Source organism: Jaculus jaculus, chromosome 7, assembly GCF_020740685.1.
Source record: "Jaculus jaculus isolate mJacJac1 chromosome 7, mJacJac1.mat.Y.cur, whole genome shotgun sequence".
Taxonomy (NCBI): domain Eukaryota; kingdom Metazoa; phylum Chordata; class Mammalia; order Rodentia; family Dipodidae; genus Jaculus; species Jaculus jaculus.
Window position 1 is genome coordinate 136762893 of NC_059108.1, and position 21797 is coordinate 136784689.

At 41.2% G+C, this 21797-nt stretch overlaps 1 protein-coding gene across 1 annotated transcript in view; it reads left to right on the plus strand.

The window, feature by feature from the left end:
- The window catches only part of Sel1l (SEL1L adaptor subunit of ERAD E3 ubiquitin ligase), a 55016-nt gene that overhangs the window by 25842 nt on the left and 7377 nt on the right, over positions 1 to 21797 (plus strand). The window contains exons 6-20 of the mRNA XM_004649362.2: positions 585 to 747; positions 1593 to 1646; positions 2085 to 2144; positions 3353 to 3434; positions 4097 to 4251; positions 5277 to 5333; positions 7540 to 7608; positions 10221 to 10298; positions 11268 to 11330; positions 13017 to 13104; positions 13786 to 13934; positions 14550 to 14715; positions 15368 to 15442; positions 16905 to 17077; positions 21321 to 21449. Coding sequence (XP_004649419.1) covers positions 585 to 747; positions 1593 to 1646; positions 2085 to 2144; positions 3353 to 3434; positions 4097 to 4251; positions 5277 to 5333; positions 7540 to 7608; positions 10221 to 10298; positions 11268 to 11330; positions 13017 to 13104; positions 13786 to 13934; positions 14550 to 14715; positions 15368 to 15442; positions 16905 to 17077; positions 21321 to 21449 — 1561 coding nt within the window. The remainder of the gene's footprint in view (positions 1 to 584; positions 748 to 1592; positions 1647 to 2084; positions 2145 to 3352; positions 3435 to 4096; positions 4252 to 5276; positions 5334 to 7539; positions 7609 to 10220; positions 10299 to 11267; positions 11331 to 13016; positions 13105 to 13785; positions 13935 to 14549; positions 14716 to 15367; positions 15443 to 16904; positions 17078 to 21320; positions 21450 to 21797) is intronic.

The following is a 21797-nucleotide window of genomic DNA, read 5'->3' on the forward strand; positions in this document are numbered from 1 at the left end:
TTGAGCAAAGTGATAAACAGTAAGGAAAATGGAAATGCTAGACTAAAATTGTAGTCCTTTCTAAGAACCAAAAATGCATATAATGTTCAGTATTCAACATGACAAAAGGAATTGCCATCGGGTATATTGATTTTTGGGTTTGCTTTGTAATTTTCACCTGGAACTTAATTTGTACTTGGAAAGATTGTGAAACAGGTGGGCTGTGTTATAACATTTTATATCTTTTTGATTTCTCCTGATATTTGTAAGTCTGCAAAAAATTGAAAAAAAATTATTAGGATCTTTATTATATTACAGTGCTTTTATTGCAAATCCAGTTAACCTTTTTAACAGATGTTCTTCAAATCACTATTAGTGTAATTAGACTATTCCAAGATATCAGGTAACAGGGAGGAATTGATACTGTGTCTACATCAAAGTGTCCAGGGGGTTTTCTACATAAATAAATAACATGGCTTAGTAGGAATAATGATGACGCTGATTAACAAGTTTATATAGGCTACATTTTAGTATCTTAAAAAAAAAAACCTTAACAGTAGTCATAAATCTCTACTGACTTGTTTTTTCATCGCCTACATGTGAAGAGCATATCGCCATCTTCAGAAGGCAGCAGGCATGAACCACACCAAGGCCCTGGAGAGAGTGTCCTATGCGCTATTGTTCGGTGATCACCTGACACAGAATATCCAGGCAGCTAAAGAGATGTTCGAGAAACTGACAGAGGAAGGCTCCCCCAAAGGACAAACTGTAAGTGCACACAGATTGGAAAGCTTCACACAGCTCCCGTAAGTTCTAACAGCAACCTGTTCTCTATGCCCTGACCTCTTTTAACAAGCCAGACTGGGTGGTACCATAGCTTTGGATATTAATTCTCGGATACTCCTTTTCCATAGTCCAAGGATATCTTTGGTCAGTGAAGACAATTTTATAGCCGTGTCTTGCCTCCATGTCACATGTAGTTTTCCCATATTAGACCTGTAGAGATTGAACTAAGAGGAATTCTGCTTGTCTATATCTGAAGTTACCATTCAATGCATTTTTCCCAAAGATTAGAAAACAGCTTTTGTTAATAGTGATCTCTTTTAAAAATACATTTTATTATAGAAAGTAATATGTGTCTACCATAGGAAATGAGAAACACAAACTTACCAACTAAGAATAATAAGAGAGCAAGCATGGCCTGTGCACCCCCGTGTGGTGGTGGTAAGTGCACACATGCCCTGCTTGCCCGTATTCATGTACGCACGAGGTTTTTTACTGCAATGGGATGCCGCTGTCCACTTTCCCATAACTTGCTCCTTTCAGTTAGCAACTTTCACTTTTGCATTCCTGCACATTTTTACATCACGTACTCACAATATATTCATATAGCACTGAATTAAAACTTGTTATTTTTATAGATTCTTGTCCAAGCAACTTTGTAAAACCCTGAATGGGTTTCTGAGGCTCTTAATTTCACCATCGTGCATAGTTACATTCAAATCTTTCAGTATTTACATAGACTCTTACGTTGTTTCATAGTGTGTAAAACTGTGTGTCTTTGATAAACTTTCACTAAAAAAAGAACTTTTACGTTTTTAATTTTACTTTAGGCTCTTGGCTTTCTCTATGCCTCTGGACTTGGCGTTAACTCAAGTCAGGCAAAGGTAATAAACAGCATTAAATTATTATTTCTTTTTTGCTTATATATGTATGTGTGGTGTGCATGCATGTACGTAGGCATTTTTGTGAGTGTGGATGCACATGCGTGTACAGATGAAGGCAGGAGGTCAACATCAGATGTCTTCCTGCATTGCTCTTTACCTTATCTTCTGAGACAGGGTCTTGCACTGGACCCTAGAGCTCACCAATTTTGCTAGACTAGCCAGCCAGCAAGCACCACCGTCTCCACTTCCCCAGTGCTGGGGTTCCGGGCCCTAGCTAGTATGCCCAGCTTTTAGGTGGGTGCCACAGATCCACACTCATGCCCTGTGCTTCAGCAACAAGTGCGTTAGCAACAGAGCCATGTCTCCATAACCTTTCCTTAAATGTTATTCTGTACTAAAATTTGAGTGAAATAAACACTAGCCAATGTTCTTTCCCAGGCTCTGGTATATTACACCTTTGGAGCTCTTGGAGGCAACCTGATAGCCCACATGGTTTTGGTGAGTATGACTTCATTGGAGGACAAATAACATTAATGACAAAATTTGTGCTTGACCAAAGGTTTTCTAACCTTCAGGTTTTCTTCATACCAGATATTCAGTTAAACATTCTTCAGATTCTTGTTAATGGTCATAACACATGGAATTGACATGTGGATAAAAGTATTTTAAATTGGGATTGTCAGGATTATTTTTAAATTGGATTATCAAATTTTGCATTTAAATTGTTGAAGGTCATACTACCCAAGCAACTATATCCTGTGAAGGCACCTTAGAGCATGTCTGCATTAGCTGATGGTGTTGATCACTTAAGAAGCTTAGATGCTGGTTTGTTTGTTTGTTTGTAAGTAAAAAGTCCCTGCCAGATAAATTTTCAAGAGACATGAAGATTATGAGTTCAGATGGAAAGTGTATATTAAACATTTGTAGAAATCTTTTTAAAATTATATTTACCAACCTTCTTCAATCACGGCTACAGAATCAGGACATTAAGTATTAACCCCTATTATATAGTAATACCAGGGGATGGTAGAGTTTATAATCACTAGTCAGTGCAGAGTGAATGCAGAAAACTCTCCTTTGTCTTACATCTTTGTCCTTGACTCTGTTCTTACTATGAGGTCATTTGTCAGTACTGTTACTGTGCCTCTTTTCAGCAGTCTCAGTTTCCCCACTTAGCTAACTCTGTTTCTTTACTAGCTGGGAAATCACCTCATTTTTGTTACAATTGTGTGTAAAACAAGATTAAAATTAGTTCTCGAGACTACATAGTGAATTCCAGGTCAGCCTGGGCTGGAGGGAGACCTTACCTCAAAACAAACCAAAAAAGAAACCATTGGTTCTTAGGTGTGGTGGTGCATGCCTTTAATCCCAGCACTTGGGAGACAGGAAGGTGACCATGATTTTAATGCTAGTCTGAGACTGCATAGTGAATGCCAGGTCACCCAGGGCTAGAGTGAGACTGTGCCTCGACAAACAAAAACAAAAAATGTTTCTTGAAAGCTCTATGTACATACCTCATACAAGTTGGGCTTACTTACAAGTGGTTGCTTAGGAACATTCTTTCTTAGTTCTCAGCTAAGACTTCTTTTTGAAATCTGTGTCAAAAGGGAGAAAAGTGATATTCCAAATTTGGTTAGCATGAATTATTTCAAGCAGGCCACAAAGGCCCATAAACAGCTCTCTTCTCACTCGAAGGTGTCTTACAGGGTTACAGGTACTGGGCTGGCATTGGAGTCCTCCAGAGTTGCGAGTCAGCACTGACCCATTATCGTCTTGTCGCCAATCATGGTAGCTATTTTTTTTTCTCTTTTACTTCCAAGAAAAGCATAATGAGTTTCAAATACATCTATTTTTATTGTAGTGTTTGCAGAACCCTGAATGGCTTTCTTAAGTGAGCTCATCCTTAAGCTAATGGGCTAAGAAGTACTCTCTTTTGGGCTGGGAAGATGACTTAGTAGGTAAAGCACTTGCACACAAACAGGAGAGCCTGAGTTCTGATCCCCAGAACCCACATAAAAGTCGGACATGGTAGCGCACACCTCTAATCCCAGTACATCTTTAGCGAGATGGGAGGCAGAGACAAGAGACTCTCCAGAAGCTTTGGTCCACTGAGCCTGACATGCACATCAACAAGCAGTAGGAGACTCTCTCAAACAAGTGGAAGGTGAGATTTGGAAACCCAAGCTCGTCCTCTGACCTCCACGTCGGCACACGTCCATCCACAGCCACACACATCAATACATGCATACATTAGTGCTTTCTATATACATTTTGTTTTGGGATCTTTTAAACATTTTATGAAGTCTGATTTATTGATAGTTTGCTGTTTTGTAATCCATAGACTTGTGTAGAAACAGTCCTGCTAGCCTAGTGTCTGTCCACATTTGGTATATGGAGTCATGCTTCTCTGTGGGCAGGTCTTCTGACTTCGCTTCTACTTCTTATTTCAGTGGCTAGTGACATCTCGCTGACAGGAGGGTCCGTAGTGCAGAGAATACGGCTGCCTGATGAAGTGGAAAACCCAGGAATGAACAGTGGCATGCTGGAAGAAGATTTGATTCAATATTACCAGTTTCTAGCAGAAAAGGGTGATGTCCAAGCACAGGTGTGTGTTGAGACCTCTAAGAGGGTATCTTGCTGAATTGTTTGATTGAATCTATAAGCAAAGGGCACACACTTATCTGTAAGTAGCATTCTCATTGCTCTGAAAAAGTTACTAGTCAACAGTGTCTCCAGTAATGCATTATTTAAAACGAATCTCACTCTGAGCACCTTTGTTTCTGTTGGACTTGCAGTTACTTTTGATCTAGGGTACATAGAAATAAGCTATATATACTTACTAAATGAAATTAGTTTTAATTAAGAACATAGAATGCAGTCTCAAGGAAAAACTAACAAGTTTTCTGTTCTGCTTGCTTTCTGTTTGTCCTGCTTTTCCACATTCCCTTTCTCTTCCTTTTGGCCTGGGTGGTCTGGGTGCTTTCTGTTGTTCACTTGCCTTTCCTCTCTCCACTGGCATGACAACTGTACATTGCTTGGCTCGCAGCATTTAATTTACCTAGAGAATGGTACAAACATCTCTGCTCCATGGGTCTAGAAACTGGCACACACATCTCTGCTCCACGGGTCTAGAGAGTGGCACACACAACTCTGTTCTGCGGGTCTAGTGTGGGTGAGCCCTTTCACTGCTCCCTGGACAACAGAGTCCTTAGCCTACTCTGTCTGTGCTTTAATTCTATGTAATTTTGAAACTTACAACATACTTTTGTTTGATGCAATATGTACTAACTTAGATCTATACACATTTATCTTTTTTTTATTTGTTACTTTATTTCCTACTTTCTCAGATATTTTTGTCGCTGGAAAAGCACCCTTTAGTATTTCCTTTACAGTACATTCGCTGGGGATAATTGAGCATTAATTTGTCTAAAAAGGCCTTTAATTCACCCCTATTTCAGAAGGATGCTGTGTAATTCAAAGCATACCGTTTTAGCTTTGGGCCATTTAAAATTAATTGAGATAGAGTAACATTCAGGCTTGAAGACTGTGTTTCTAGTCTTTTGAGTGATGAATAGAAGCATTTTATAACCCAGCCATTTCCTGCTGGTCTGGTCTTATGTTGACCCTCAGGTCGGTCTGGGGCAGCTGCATCTGCACGGAGGCCGTGGGGTAGAGCAGAACCATCAGGTAAGCGCCCACTCCAGGGCTTTGAGCCTTGAAGAGCCTCCGCATCTCAGGACTTCAGTGAGACTATAATGACTGTTACCCACTTGCTGTGTGCATGTAGCCATTCCTACCCGTCCTCCTGAATGTGACACTAGCCTATAATATGTCTTCCCTCAACCCAGCCCCATTCCAGGGACAGGGAAAGACCACATGCAACAAAGGATTTCTGAAAACCTGACTTTTTCACAGGTCTTGTCCATTGTAAATCACTTTATCATATAACTGAGTTGTTTCACCTGATAGAACCTAAGTCTAAGAGATTATGGGTATGTCAGCCCTGTTCACCACTATAAGTTAGAAAAACCTCCAAAACCAAGGAAATCAAAGAGGGGAATATTCTAGAAGTTCCTGTTGGGAAAAATCTAACTTGAACTAGAATCATGTTAATAGCAGTTAGTATGGATGGACTCAAGATGTATTTTGTAGCTGGGTGTGGTGGTGCGCACCACCCAGCATTCTGGAGGCAGAGGTAGGAGGAGTGACATGAGTTCAAGGCCACCCTGACAGTACATACTGAACCAGCCTGGGCTAGAGTGGGACTGTACCCCCTACCCCCCCAAAAAAGATGTATTTTGGAGATCATATAATGGCTTGGATACAAGAGTAAAAGAAGATAAGCATCTTCAACAGCCAGCAGATGATACACATGGCCTACTTAAGCTGAGGTACTAAGTAAAAACAAGTTAGGGTCAAGAACGTTTCATGCATTGAATGAGGTGTTCAGGGAAGCTCAGTGTAAATTCAGGAGTCACCTCGCTAGTCTATGAGGCCATGGAGTAGGTTAGAGCACTGAGAAAATGTACTGAAGAAATTGAATCCAGGAGAACTTGAATATTTAGACATCAACTGTTAGAATAAGAATCACCAAAGGCTTATTAAATGATACAGGTAGAGAGTTAGGAAGGAAACCAGGAGAGGGTGGCATGTTAAGCTCAAGGACTATTATACACTACAGAGAGAGCTGGAGGGAGATGAGAGATTTTTAGTGACAATGTGGTGGTCATTGGTAACTCCATAAACTTTCTCTTTTCTTGGTGTCATTCTGGCCCAGGCTGACCTGGAATTCACTGTGTAGCCTCAGGGTGACCTCAAACTCATAGTGATCCTCCTACCTCTGCCTTCCAAGTGCTGGGATTAAAGGCATGTGCCACCACGCCCAGCTTCCATGAACTTTCTTCCTGAAGTGGTTGATGAAAGCCAGTTAAGACTGACTGAAGAGTAGAATGAAGTCCCATGGACGTTTGACTGGATAAGCTTGGCTACAAAGGAAAATAGCTAATGAGTAACAGTATCAGTGGAGAGAAATTAGAGCTCTAAACAAGGACACATTGTATGTTTGGATATTGTTTTTTAATAATAGATTACTAGAATCGTGCTTGAGGAAGAAAAGACCAGACACTAGCAAGGGAAAGAAAGGATCATCCTTAGCAAAGATGAGCAGTAGAGTTGGGAGATGGTAATGAACTTCCACTGATATCACTGGGTTCAGTGATGTAACTTACATACAACCACAAACTTTTCAAAATACGTTCTCTGCCTTGTGAGGACTGTGGGGGGTTTTCCTTTCTTCTGTGGCCCCAGTACTGAAGTAGACAAGTAAAGTTGAGCTTCTGTGAGATACCTTTTCAGCAGCCTGATCTACTCACTTGCCTATAATAACAAAAGTCTTGTTGGCTCCAAAATTATTAGGAATGTTCCAAGAAACTTCCCTGTGGCTGTAGCTATGGCTAGGAAATGAAAGCACCTGCATATAGCTATCAGATACAGTACAACATCATGATGTACAGATTGTGCTTTATTTTTAAATACATATTTTTTTAATTTTTTTTTTTTTTTGAGAGAGGCAGAGAGGGAGAATGAGCACACCACGGCCTTTCAGCCACTGTTAACGAACTCCAGACGCATGCACCCCCTTATGGGAATGCCTGGTATGGCACGCTTGTGTCACTTTTGCATCTGGCTAGATGTGGGATCTTGAGGATTCAAACAGGAGTTCTTAGGATTTACAGACAAGCGCCTTAATCGCTAAGCCATCTCTCTAGCCTGATGATGCCTTATTTTAAAGCCATTGTAACAAGGTTTGCTTTCTCATGTTCTTGAAAGAAGTATCTTGATTAAAACTGATTTTATCAAGAACTAATTATTTTCCTCAATTTTCCTGTCACAGAGAGCATTTGACTACTTCAGTTTAGCAGCTAATGCTGGCAACTCACATGCAATGGCCTTCTTGGGAAAGGTAGGTACTCCTTGGGAACGTGCTATGTGACAGCAAAACGAGGCATTGCATCTTGTCTTAAGGTAAATGCAATTCTCAGGCATTTTCTTAGACAACCTTAACATTGTGTTGGTTCATAAGTATATGAGTTCTTTGCTGAAGTTAGCCATCACTGAGCTCTTCCTGTGCATGGTATGCACAATAATGAGGTGTTTGTGCTAGGACTCATGATGTCTGCTTCCTTTCATGCTGAACAGAGATAGTTTGCCAAAATTTACCTGAACCCCCTTGCACTGTTTGACAGCTGGGAGCTGCCTCTCAGGATAACTCTTTTCTCAAGCAAGGAGATATTTATGTCAAAAAAACTAGTGAACACATCATATGGTCAGGAAAAAAAATCTCAAAACTTCCTTTTTCATTATTTTTAAAATGAATACACTGTGGACTAATGAGCATTTTCATCAATAACCAGATACTGTAGTAAGGAAGTCCAGGTGAACCACATGTTTTGTTTTGTTTTGTTTTTATTTAGGGCTTGGGTTTTGGTTTTGATTTTTTGAGGCAGGTTCTCACATAACTGAGGCTGGCCTCAAACAGCAGTACTCTTACCTCTGCCTCCCAAGTCCTGGGATTAAATGCCTATGCCACCATGCCTGGCTTTCATATTTTGACATTTACCCTGAATTACTAATTAACTGTCTGTCAAGGACAATTGTATTAGTTGTTTCCTTAATGTGCACATGGATGAAAGACAGCATTGGCCGTATTATTTTCCTTTGTTCTTGGACTTTGATGATTTTTATGCCTAATACTATAATTGCTCAGTATTTTAAGTCTTGTTGAATAATCTTTTACTTGTTTGCCTGTACTTATGGACCATTACTGCCCTATTTTGGGGACAGTGTGGCAGAGGACAGGGAAGAGGATACCTTGACCCTGACAATCTGCTCATCCTCACAGAGTCAGTCATCTGATCCCAAACAGATTGTTAGCCACTTCACTGCCCTGGTTAAAGTGAGAAAAAAGATTTGCCTTAAAGTTAGAGATCTCTTTTCATAGAAGTGACAGTGGAATGTTCAGCAGTAAGTGAGACATCTCTATCACATCCTCCAAGCTCAGAGTTCATTGCAGCAGAGGTGGTGGAAAGAATGTAAGAGCCAAAAGGGAAAGACTGCTTGCTTACAATGCTGTCTTCCAGACACAAAATGGCCTTGATATTCATAACCTTGTAGTGCCTAAAACTACCTACACAAGGCCTTCATAATAGAAGAGAGATGAATTGGAAATAGGATAGAAGATTTCAAGAAGAGAGACGAATTGGAAAGAAGGGATTCAATGGAGGGTGGATTTAAGAGGGGGAAAAGGAGGTGTAGTTGGTGGGAATTACAGTTATTGTCTATACTTACGGGAGCTATCAATAAAAACTTAAGAAAAGGGGGCTGGAGAGATGGCTTAGTGGTTAAGTGCTTGCCTGTAAGCCTAAGGACCCTGGTTCCAGGCATGATTCCCCAGGACCCATGTTAGCCAGATGCACAAGGGGGTGCACATGTCTGGAGTTCGTTTGCAGTGGCTGAAGGCCCTGGCGCGCCCATCCCCCCCCCCCCATCCGTCACTCTCAAATAAATAATTTTTAAAAAAAATTTTAAGTTAAGAAAAAGGCCGGGCATGGTGGCACACACCTTTAATCCCAGCCCTCGGGAGGCAGAGGTAGGAGGATCACTATGAGCTCGAAGCCACCCTGAGACTACATAGTGAAGTCCAGGTCAGCCTAAGCTAGAATAAGACCCTACTTCAAAAAACCAAAAAGAAAAGGGCTGGAGAGATGGCTTAGTGGTTAAGCACTTGCCTATGGAGCCTAAGGACCCCGGTTTGAGGCTCAATTCCCCAGGACCCATGGACCCACGTTAGCCAGATGCACAAGGGGGCATATGCATCTGGAGTTCATTTGCAGTAACTGGAGGCCCTGGTGCCCATTCTCTCCCTCCCTCCCCCTTCCCCCCCCCACCTGCCTCTTTCTCTCTGTCTGTCACTCTTAACTTTAAAAAAAATTGTTTATTTTTATTTATTTAAGAAAAATATTCTCATGAGGTAATCTGTAAGCTGGTTTATATATTCATGCATATAAATAACTCTGTTTGATTTGACATCACATACATAAAAATATAAAAATACTGAGCTGGAGAGATGACTTAGCAGTTAAAGGTGCTTGCTTGCAAAGCCTGATGGCCTGGGTTTAATTCCCCAGTACCCACGTAAATAAAGACAAAGTGTTGCATGCATCTGGAGTTTGTTTGCAGTGGCAGGAGGCCCTGGCATGCGCCTCTCTCTCCCTCTCTCCCTCTCCCCCTGTGTCTGTCTCTGTGTGTGTGTGTCTGTCTGTCTGTCTGTCTGTCTCCCTCCCTCCCTCTCTCTCTCTCTCTCTCTCTCTCTCTCTCCTTGAAAATAAATAAATAAAAATATTTATTTAAAAAATACTAAAATACTTCCAAGTTTGCTTTTATTTCTAAAATATCCTGTGGAGAATTCTTAACTTTGTGGGAAGATTTCAAGAAGCCAAAATGAGATGAGACAGAAGAAAAATAGAATCAGAGGGAGGGATACAGCTCCAAATGAAATTAGGGTCTGTTTTCCAGATGTATTCCGAAGGAAGTGACATTGTTCCCCAGAGTAATGAAACAGCCCTTCACTACTTTAAGAAAGCTGCTGACATGGTAAGACTTCATAGCTCTGTATTGAAATGTGTGTCTTGTGAGTGGAATTTAGTAACTGTGCTAGGTTGAAGGATTAATTGTAACCAACTCATGCCATAAGTTGCTGAAAGTGCAGTGTAAACATGAGTGTTGTGAATGTGTTCACTAGACAGCACCTGCCCAATACGAAGCAGTTTCTTTTTTAGGATCAACATTGTTCAATATCAATACTGTTCTATTGAGGAAAATGATGATTTTAGCAATGAAATTGAGAGTTACAGAGCTTGGCTTATTTGCACTGTGAATGAAGATTGAAAGCTTGCATAATCTAGTTTTGATGATAGTTATTATATATAATTTGGGCTTTCTTTGTCCAAGAGAAAGCTGCATGTGGATGCTTGAGACCCTGTGTGTCTCGGTGCGCTCACCTCTCTGCCATTGCACTTGCAGACGGCATCAGAGTGCTTTCGGAGGGATGCTGGGACAGTTTCTAAGATGTCTCTGCAGTCTGATTTGAGTGAATTCTCGGCTCTTCTGTTTTCAGTCTCAAATCCTGATTATCTTACCCGTGACACTCGTCTGATCTTATGTGTATCTTGCCACCTGCAAGTAGTACTAATGTTCATATGTTACATTGACTCTACCTGACATTCTCCTTCTTCCCTGGAGCAAGAGGTTGTCAAGGGAAAACTGCCTCCCCAAATGTGACCTGCCTTTGATTTCTGTGAAATACATTAGTCATGTTTTGTATCATAAGTTCACAGAGTATGTGGTCATAATCTAAGTCCCCCAAATGAATCAAAAATGCACTTACTGTTTAATCTTTACTGACAGCCACCAGGTACCTAGAGCATTATGTTTAATCTGATGGAAAGTTTTGTTTTGTTTTGAAAACTAATAAGACATATGTAAACATGCTCCACAGACATTAACCTGCCCTATTTTTTTAATGAAATCTTTTCACGCATGTCTGATTTCTTTGGTTTGCAGGGCAACCCTGTTGGACAGAGCGGGCTTGGAATGGCCTACCTCTATGGGAGAGGAGTACAAGTTGTAAGTCTAGCATTTCAACTTTACCAGGCACTCAATATTGTTAGAGAGGATGTTCCATTGTCACCAAAGCTGAGCCCTCTCCTGTTGTCTCTCTTTGTATCCCACAGTCATCTCCACTGTCTTAGGCTGTCTCCATCTCTGGTCCCCTCTGCAGGGCACAGTTGTTTCCTCTTCTGTCTCTGCCGTCTGCAGTCTGTACTCTTACTGTTTTTCCAGGACTTACCATCGCCCTTGTCCACTTCTTTACTCTAGCCTAAGAAAGTGCTCAGGTTTCTCTCATGTAGGAGGAGGATGCTTCCCTGTCCTTTGCTCCCTGTGGCTCCTGCCTCTCTTCTCCCAGCCACTCATTCATTCTTTAGTCCTCAGTGGTCAGCCTTCTGTTCATACAGCTTCTGTCTGTGTCCAAGTCACCAGTGACCTCCTCAGTGTCTGTCTTTGATGTGTGCTCCCTCACCTGAAAACTCTCTTCCCTGTGGTTCTGTCACTAGACACACTTGGTTTTCCTTACCCTGCTCTTTGTCTTGATAGATATTGCTGAATTCATGGCAGTTTTTTGTGTGGTCACTTCAAGAAGTTTGTTCTGTTAATTTAGGGCAGAAACTAAGAGCTGTGTTTGAAAGTCTAATCTATAGTAATTATCTAGCACAAAACTGAATAATGTGGTCTTTCTTTGATTTCTGCTCATTTAAGGATACTGAAATTCACAGTCATCTATAATTTAACTTTTCTCTGGGGATATCTATGACCTTTAAAATCTGTAATCATCTAGTGTCTGATCAAAGGAAGGAACAAAAAATGTGGAGAAAATATTTTTCCTTAATATTAAAAAACTGAACCAAAAACATAAAAAAGAAAAGAAAAACAGCCAGGCATGGTGCCACACACCTTTAATCCCAGCACTTACAAGGCAGAGGTAGGAGGATCACTGTGAGTTCAAGACCACCTTGAGACTATACATAGTGAATTCCAGATCAGCCTGGGCTAGAGTGAGACCCTACCTTGGGGGGGGGGGGGGGAAGGAAGGAAAGAAAGAAAGAAAAAGAAAAGTGGAGGTTTAAAAAGGACTCAGGCTGAAGAAGAAATGGCTTTATGGTTAAGGCAGATTGCGAAGCATAAGGACCCAAATTCTATTCCCCTGTACCCAAGTAAGCCAGATGTGCAAGGTGGTTCATGCATCTGGAGTTTGTTTGCAGTAGCTAGAGGCCCTGGCACACCCATATTCATTCATTCTTTCTTTCTCTCCCCCCCGCCTTCCATATATATATATGGATGTGTGTGTATATATATATATATATATATATATCTGCCTGTCTCTCAAAAAGTTGAGTTATTTTAAAAAAAAAACTAGTTTTAAAAAGGACTCAGTAGAAGAGAGTAACTGTTTCTTAACTCCTGTTCCACTTGTGTTTGTGTTCTAAGAAAGTGTGTGTATGTGTGTATGTGTGCATGTATGTATGTATGTATGTATGTGGATATATATTGTTTCACAAACAGTACTTGCTTTTCCTCACAGTGTGAACTACTAAAACCCCTTTGACCTGAAGTATTAACAACAACTGTGTAAAATATAAGATAGTCCTTAAAATGACTCCTCAAAAATGTGTCCTTTATTCATTCCTTCTGAAGAATCTCCAACTAAAGGGTGTTTCAACCTTTTGAGCTCACTCATAACATATTTTTCTGCAGAATTACGATCTGGCCCTGAAGTATTTCCAGAAAGCTGCTGAGCAAGGCTGGGTGGATGGGCAGCTGCAGCTTGGTTCTATGTATTACAGTAAGTAACATTGGCATTAATGTTGGACACACAAAGATTACCTATGCTAACCCACTGTAGCAGTTATGTTCTTCTTGCTGGGATAAAACGCCCACCCACGAGCAGTTTATGGAAAGAAAGGATTTATTTCAGGCTGGCAGTTTCAAGGAGAAGCTTCATCACAGTGGAAGAAAAACTTGGTTCACAACTTCACATGCCCACAGCAGAGAGAGAGCAGCAAGCCAGAGCGGCTGTCAGCACAGTAGGCTGGACTTGTCGGCCCCAAGTCCCTGCCCCCAGCAACATCCTCTACCAGCAAGGTTCCACCTCCCAGAGCCTCCACCAGCTGGGGACTATGTAGGAGCTCAATCACAAAACCTTAAGGCCATGGGGTATATTTTGCATTCAAACCACAACGCCTAATTTCCACTAGATGGCACTGTGGTGTGGAAATGGGAAATACTCAGTTCTGGCTGATAAATGTTCTCTCAGTTCAGTTATTTGTGCTTCTTGTTTGTTTGGTTATAATTATATTAATGTACATTAATACATTAATCTATATTATTATATTTATAGATTTTACTGAAGAATAATTCTAATTTTCACTAGTTTTATTCCTCATAGAGGCTTCTCTGATGGTTACCAAAGTCCTATACAAGATCATATTGACCTTTCATGTGATTTTTTTTTTTTCTCTCACAGATGGCATTGGCGTCAAGAGAGATTATAAACAGGCCTTGAAGTACTTTAACTTAGCTTCCCAAGGAGGCCATATCTTGGCTTTCTATAACCTAGCGCAGATGCATGCCAGCGGCACAGGCGTGATGCGATCCTGTCACACTGCAGTGGAGGTGAGGGCTTCCTTGTATGTATGTAGCAACTTGTATGTAGGAAGCAGATTCACCCAGTGGGAAGGCGTGCCTTTGTCATTCTAATTTCCTTAGCTTGATTTCTTCTACTACTGTAGAAGACAATTCAGCTTACAGTCATTGACAACTGAGCAAAGACTGGAGATCCATGCATAGTCCTGTCCTCTCTTAGTTTCTTCCCATTACAAGTGATATTTGTAAGAGCAGATGTTGATGTCTGCAATATCTCAGGCACCCTCTACAGCATCAGATAAAAAGAAAGTATGTTCCAAAGGTCCATGTCTCTATCTCCTAGCTGGAAATTTCCCATAGCTGACACTTTAGAGTGCCATTAGTACATGCTTGGCAGAGTCCTTAAGTCTCTATCCTGTATCATCCTCACTTGTAAGATGTGGCTCTGAATAGGAATTACCTGATAGACAGCCCTTCAGGAAACCTTTGGAAGAATATACATAACTTACTAGAATAGCACCTTGCCATGGTAAATAGCACATAACTGCTGCCAGGAAGTCACAGAGAACCTTAGTCCTCACTTGTAACCAAGATGCAAGAGTTGTTTTCTAGCATACGTACCTTCTTTTTCTTCTCTTCTCATAGTTGTTTAAAAATGTCTGTGAACGAGGCCGCTGGTCTGAGAGGCTCATGACTGCCTACAACAGCTATAAGGACGCAGACTACAATGCTGCTGTGACCCAGTACCTCCTGCTGGCCGAGCAGGGCTATGAGGTGGCCCAGAGCAATGCCGCCTTCATTCTGGATCAGAGTAAGGCTCATTTCAGCCCTCCCCAGACCTAACTGCATCCAGGGAGCAGAGTTCTCAAATAGACCATACAAAAACCCACCAGTTTTTTCTAACATTGAATCCCTAGCAATAGCTCATGACTACACTCATTGTTGGCATTAGAACCAGAGTGACTCCATTTTTGGACTCTAACATTTTATTGTAACTTTGTTCCCCAATAGTGACCCAACCACTCCTCCCAATTATCACATTCCGGGAGTGGTCTAGACCACCCATTCCCTGAGGCAAGGTGGACAGCTTTGCAGCCAAGGAATTCCAATGAACTCCCCCCACCCCCCAGCCCCATAAGTATCCCCTGATCTGTAAGGGAAGGGCTTCTGACCTGAATAAAGCCTTTCTCTGCTGGTGAGCCAGGTCTTCCCTCATATTTCTTTCATGCTTGTCCTAACCAGTTGGTTCTATAGGCAAAACCTGCTTCAGGAGGTAACGCCACCCTGAACCTACTGATTCCTTTAAACCTGGTATTTTATTCCAGTACTTGCTTAATTAACTTCAGTACTTCTTAGTTTAGGGTTTGTTGCTCTCCACATGTCCACCCTAGCTTGCAAGTGAAACCTCAAGTCAGTCCTCCCCTTAAATGCCTGACTCATACGTTTCATTTCTCTCCCCGTAGGAGAAGCAACCATTATTGGTGAGAATGAAACTTACCCTCGTGCTTTGCTGCATTGGAACAGGGCCGCCTCGCAAGGTGAGTGGTTGCTTCCAGGATGATGATGCACCCAGGGCCCTTACTGAGTTGATTATTTTAAGGTTCAGTTGTGACCAAGACCACAGAGACCACTCTGAGACAAAGATGGCAGCTTTTATGGGGGGGAGGGCACATGAGCTACCAGGACTTACTCTCAGCGGAGCAGTCAACTTTGAGATTACAGATAATGAGCTCTTCAGTTGCAGGAAGGTGAGGAAGGGAAATAGCTAGGGTGTGACACCAGAACTGTGACCTGCCCTGAGAGATAAGGGGGCAGGAAACCTAATCCTGGGACATTGTTAGGCAAGGAAGGGATAAAGGCTGGGTGGTTCCCTGAGGAATGTGGATGACCCACTTCCTTATGTCTCTGTTGTCAGCCCTCCTGCTGTCCTCAGTGACTTCATTTTGTCCTCACCTAAGAATTATTATCTCCCATGAGCACTGACTCAGTCATTCTTCACCTTAAAGTTAATCAGAGATGCTATAGCTTATCTTGTGTGCATCATGATCAGTATTCTTAAAATAGTAGTTGAATTGCAGGGTCTTTGTACTAGCCATTCTTATCATGCTGAGGCTCAGTGTCTGATTTTCAGTTTGAGACCAGATCATATAAAATGGGAATTGAGTAGGATGTGTAGTAGAACATCCGCCTGAACTGGAAAGGGACTCGTAAGTTTCCTGCCATTTTCTTTCTTCTTTCTCTCTCATACTCCTCTCGACTTTGTCTGCCTCACACCTCTCCTGGCCTACACTGACTGGGGTCCAGCTGAGTTGTTACTTCAGGAGCAGATGATCTGGTGGAAGGGAGCAGTGTCAGTGAGCTAGAGTGCGCCACCCACCTCCTCTGACCTTTCCCTGGCTATCACAGGCCTGCCTACAGGAACTGGACTTGTACTTTAAATTTTTCCTGACTTTATAGCTTGCCCAAGAGATTTATTTTAAAGTTCATGTACTACAGGTTAAAATTCTTTGTTTGATAAGCCGGGTGTGATGGCCCATGCCTTTAATCCCAGCACTTGGAGGCAGAAGTAGGAGGATCACCTTGAGTTCAAGGCCACTTTGAGGACACAGAGTAAATTCCCAAGTCAGCCTGGGCTAGAGTGAGACCCTACCTCAAAAAACAAAAAAGAAAGTAAATTTAAATAAAATTCTCTGATTGCTTTAAGAATACCATTTACGGGGGGCTGGAGAGATGGCTTAGCGGTTAAGCGCTTGCCTGTGAAGCCTAAGGACCCTGGTTCGAGGCTCAATTCCCCAGGACCCACGTTAGCCAGATGCACAAGGAGGCGCATGCATCTGGAAATCGTCTGCAGTGGCTGGAAACCCTGGCGCACCCATTCTCTCTCTCTCTGCCTCTTTCTCTGTCTGTCACTCTCAAATAAATAAATAAAAATAATCCAAAAAATTTAAAACAAAAAAAGAATACCATTTACGGGTGGTCTTTACTTAACTTTTCTTTCAGGCTACACGGTGGCTAGAATCAAGCTTGGAGACTATCACTTCTATGGGTTCGGCACCGACGTAGACTATGAGACTGCGTTTATCCATTACCGCCTGGCTTCTGAGCAGCAGCACAGCGCGCAGGCCATGTTCAACCTGGGCTACATGCACGAGAAGGGGCTCGGCATCAAGCAGGTGAGTGCTGTGCTGAAGTGGGACGATGACAATGCCCAATACCTGCACTTGATTGAAGATGGGTTTTTTTTAGGATTTTATCAGTTTTCAGGGCAGTAGGTTATGAGGCCAATTTCTGATATTTCAGATTACTCTTGGGTTTCTCTGTGTGCACGCATGCACAGACACACACACACACTAACATCCACACTTGTATAATTCGGATACTAAGTTAAACCCAGTCCCACCTCTGTGGATAACTTCTTGTTTAAGGAACTATATGTCCATTTTTTAGCCAATTCTATTGTTTCTAAATTATTTTGAAATTAATTAAAATTCTTTCTAATGACGAATTTATTTCTGTTCCTTCACCTTCCTAATGAAATCTAAAGTAATATAGTCCATGGTATTTTTTATCTATACACAAAAGAAGTTTGAAAGACTGCTTTAGGCTACTATTGACATTTAAAATTTTCTTAAGTTTCAAGATGGTCTAAATTCAGCTATTTAAAATAGGAACACTTGAAATAAAATAAATTTCTCTTAAAATGGCCAATAGACTGTAAATAACTCAGTAATTTGATGCTTTCCATTTTTTTTTAATATGCACCCAGGTTCTTTAATTGACAGTCTTTGCTTTTCTCCCTAAATGTATGTTGTCAGCCACGGTTTCCACATAAAGAATTATGTACTGATACTGTATTTTCAGTGCTTAGGTCTTTTACGTCTTTAATGGCCACTCTTGTCACACTTACCTGAAATAAACAAGTCCACAAACTTTTAATTCTGCTTCTATAATAAAAGTGTTAATTTGCTTGCCAACCAAAACCATAATAATAATTTTTTTTTAATTTTACTTTTCAAAACTGAATGTTGAGCTGGAAAGATGGCTCCGCAGTTAAATGTGCTTGCTTAATGATGGCCTAGGTTTGATTGCCTAATACCCATGTAAAGCCAGATACACAGTGACACGTGCGTCTGGAGTTGGTTTCCAGTGACAAGAGGCCCTGGTGCACCCATTTTTCTCTCGCTGTCTCTCTTTCTCAAGTAAATAAATTTTAAACTAAATATTTTAATGTAATAAAGTATTTTAATTAGTTTATGTATCATTAAATAGATTTAGGTAGCACTAATTTTGTTCATTTTTTATAAATATGTGACTGGAACTTTATTCACAAAAGTAAGTATGTAGAAATGGGAAGAGTTTTAAGTCAATTCCTTTTTTGTTGTATTTTTGGGGTTTTGTTTGTTTATTTTCTATGTATGCTCTTGCTTTAGTTCAGGCTTGGGCTATGTAGCAAGATCCTGTCTCCACAAAGAAAATTATTCCTGGTGTTCTATCTACTGTTCACTTCATTGGGTTCTCCTTTGTTTATGTTGAATTGGAAACCAAAAACTTGCCAAAGAAATGCGTTATGGACACAGGGACTGTTCATATCTGAATTTCTAGGAAGGTACTAAGAAAGGTTACCAGGGTTATGAAATGACCATTAATTGATTATAACACCTACTCTGGCTCTCAGAGTACTTGTTGACCTAATGTGCTTTCAAGTTATTAATGTTACTGTGTTAATATGCCACTTTATGACAGAGTGCCTCTTTGATTACATTTAGATATTTTATTTTCATGTTCATATGTAAATTTTTATGTTTTAAAGTTATGATACTGAGACGTTTAAATATGATTAGATACTTGAGTTGGCAAATCTTTATAATAAGTTATGTAAAAAGAAATGTAATACTCATAATTTTGATTGTGAGGGGAAAACATGATGGATAGTGGAGTTGCAAGGGGGAAAGTGGGGGGAGGGAGGGAATGACCATGGGTTATTGTCTATAATTATGGAAGTTGTCAATAAAAAATAAAAATTTTAATACTCATAATTCAATTTCCAATAGGTATAAATAATATAAATTCTTGAGAATAAAGAGTATGATAAAACACATAGTATTCCTTTAGTAAGAGTAGGAAAGGGAAGTTGGGTTCAGCTTTTGAAAATAATCATATACAAAATCCAAGTAACCACTGCATAGAGATGTGTCTAGAAGGCATCAAAATCACATTTTCTTTTTTTTTTTTCCTACTTTATAAGTTAGTAAACATTCAGACAGCTAAAATCTAACCAGTCCCACACCAAGGATTGCTGCCAAAGTATGAAAATAGGTGATAAGTGGAAAAGGTAATTTGGGATACTGTTTGATACATTTTAATTACCATTCATAGACAACAAAGGCTATTTTAACACATAAAAGTTTTGTCCAAGGGCTGGAGAGATGGCTTAGTGGTTAAGCACTTGCCTGTGAAGTCTGAGGACCCTGGTTCAGGGCTCGATTCCCCAAGACCCAAGTTAGCCAGATGCACAAGGAACTGCATGCATCTGGAGTTCATTTGCAGTGGCTGGAGGCCCTGGCATGCCCATTCTCTCTCTCTGTTTGCCTCTTTCTCTCTCTGTCTGTCGCTGTCAAATAAATAAGTGAAAATAAACAATACATTTTTTAAAAATCCTCAAGACCAGCCTTTAAAAATAAAAATAAAAAAGGTTGGTCCAAGAACCTGAATGATACAGCAGTCAGCAAACAAATTTTGAGTTACCTATTTCTTGTATCAGTCACTGAGCTCTCCTGCACCATTGTTGGAAGGTACTCTTCTTGTTAATGTCACCCTTGGGGACAAGACTCAGAATAAGGAGGAACTGAGAGTCACTGCTTGTCTCTAGTGCCTTTCCTTTCCCAGCTCTCCTGGAATTCCTTCCTAAGAATTTGCGGTTCTTTGACGTTAAGTGAAGTCTTCCACAACTCCCCCAGCCCAGCCTCCCATATATTTGATTTTTGTACCCTCCATCCTGGGCTTCACCCTTTACAGAAAGATGCCTGTGACAGGATGCCCTGTGATGGTTATTTGTTTCTAAAACCAGTTCCTCAAGATGAATTTATGTGGTGACCCCCGCTGTTTTTTCACCCACCTCCACCCAAGAAACGAAGGATCTTCTCAATAGGCTCTGTCAGCACTGTCCACAGAAGTGCCTTGTGGCGGATATTCTTTTTTGGCTTTCCGTTTGATATTTGGGTTTGAGGTCAGGATTCAGCTGCCTTTGAGTGTTGGGTCTTGAATGACAATTAAGTTGTGAGTTCCTTTCTCTTAAGTGAGGAAGACCTTAGACCAATTCTCACTGTGGTGCTGGTCCTGTGCACATAAAACACCCTTAAGAACACCTTTGTGGGCTGGAGAGATGGCTTAGTGGTTGAGGCGTTTGCCTGCAAAGCCAAAGGATCCCGGTTCAACTCTCCAGGATCCATGTAAGCCAGATGCACAAGGAGGCACATGCATCTGGAGTTCATTTGCAGTGGTTGGAGGCCTGGAGCGTCCATTCTCTTCCTCCCACCTCCCTCTCTCCCCCCCCCAAATAAATAAATAAAATATATATTTTTTAAAAAGAACACCCTTGTTCTGAAGTCTTGGAGAGGCTTCTAAAACCTGATACCACTATCACGAGCAGTTTTCCCTGTCGTATCTTAGGGGAGAGGAATGTAAAAAGATAGCCATTTACAAGGGTGGGCACTGACTAGAAGGGAGTCCAGCTCTTTCTTGATTCTAACTCTGGTAGCCATGAGAATGTGAGGGGACCTGGGGAGTGATGTGAACAGTGAGTGAGTGGACAGACAGACAGAATGACGAGGCCTAGACCTGGCTTCCCTTTGATTTGTCCTTTCTTGGGGGATGACATTAATACTGTTTAGGAACAGGTGTAGGCAGCTAATAGACTGTTTCAAACCTGAATATATTGATTCTCCCAAAACTTCCATCACATGAGGAACATACAGGGAACGTCCTCCATTGGACAGAATCTCTGCAGGTTTGTCTCCCCCAGTTCACCCCAAATGCCTTCTCCATGGAGCTCTTTTATCTTAAGACGCTGAGCACTTCGAGAAGTATCTGTCCGCATGTCTGCGCCTGCCCTGGTTTGAACTGAAACCGGAGCTTTGTGCACTGACCCGAAGTTTCAAATAGGGAAAATTTAGCTTGAAATTTAGTGGTCATCCTTGGAAATCTATTGGTAACAGCGTTAAGCATAGATATGTGGCCATATATCTATATCAAGTTGGATTTCCAAAAGTATTCAGTTAGATAATTAAAGAAATTTTAAACTTGTTTTTTCTTTTAGGTGAAGGAAATTCATTGGTAAGTGGAAATGTAAATGGTAAGACAGATTTTCGCAGCACATGAACTAACTACTCCTGGCTTTGCTTTGTTTCCTACATGCAGGATATCCACCTTGCAAAGCGCTTTTACGACATGGCGGCCGAAGCCAGCCCCGATGCGCAGGTGCCCGTCTTCCTGGCGCTCTGCAAGCTGGGCGCCGTCTATGTCTTGCAGTACATAAGGGACATCAGTGTAAGTGGCCTCAAGCTCTTATAATTAAGAGATCAATCGTGGGCTGGAGAGATGGCTTAGCAGCTAAGGTGCTTACCTGCAAAGCCTAAGGACCCAGGTTTGATTCCCCAGTAGCCACATAAGTGAGATGCTCAAGAGCACATGTGTTGGAGTTCATTTGCGGTGGCTGGAGGCTTGTGATGCCCATTCTCTCCCTCCCTCCTTCTCTCTAATAATAGATAAGTAATTACTTATTTTTAAAAATACAAGTCACCAGGCATGGTGGCACATCTCTTTAATCCCGGCACTCAGAAGACAGAGGTAGAAGGATCTCCATGAGTTCAAGTCCACCATGAGACTACATAGGGA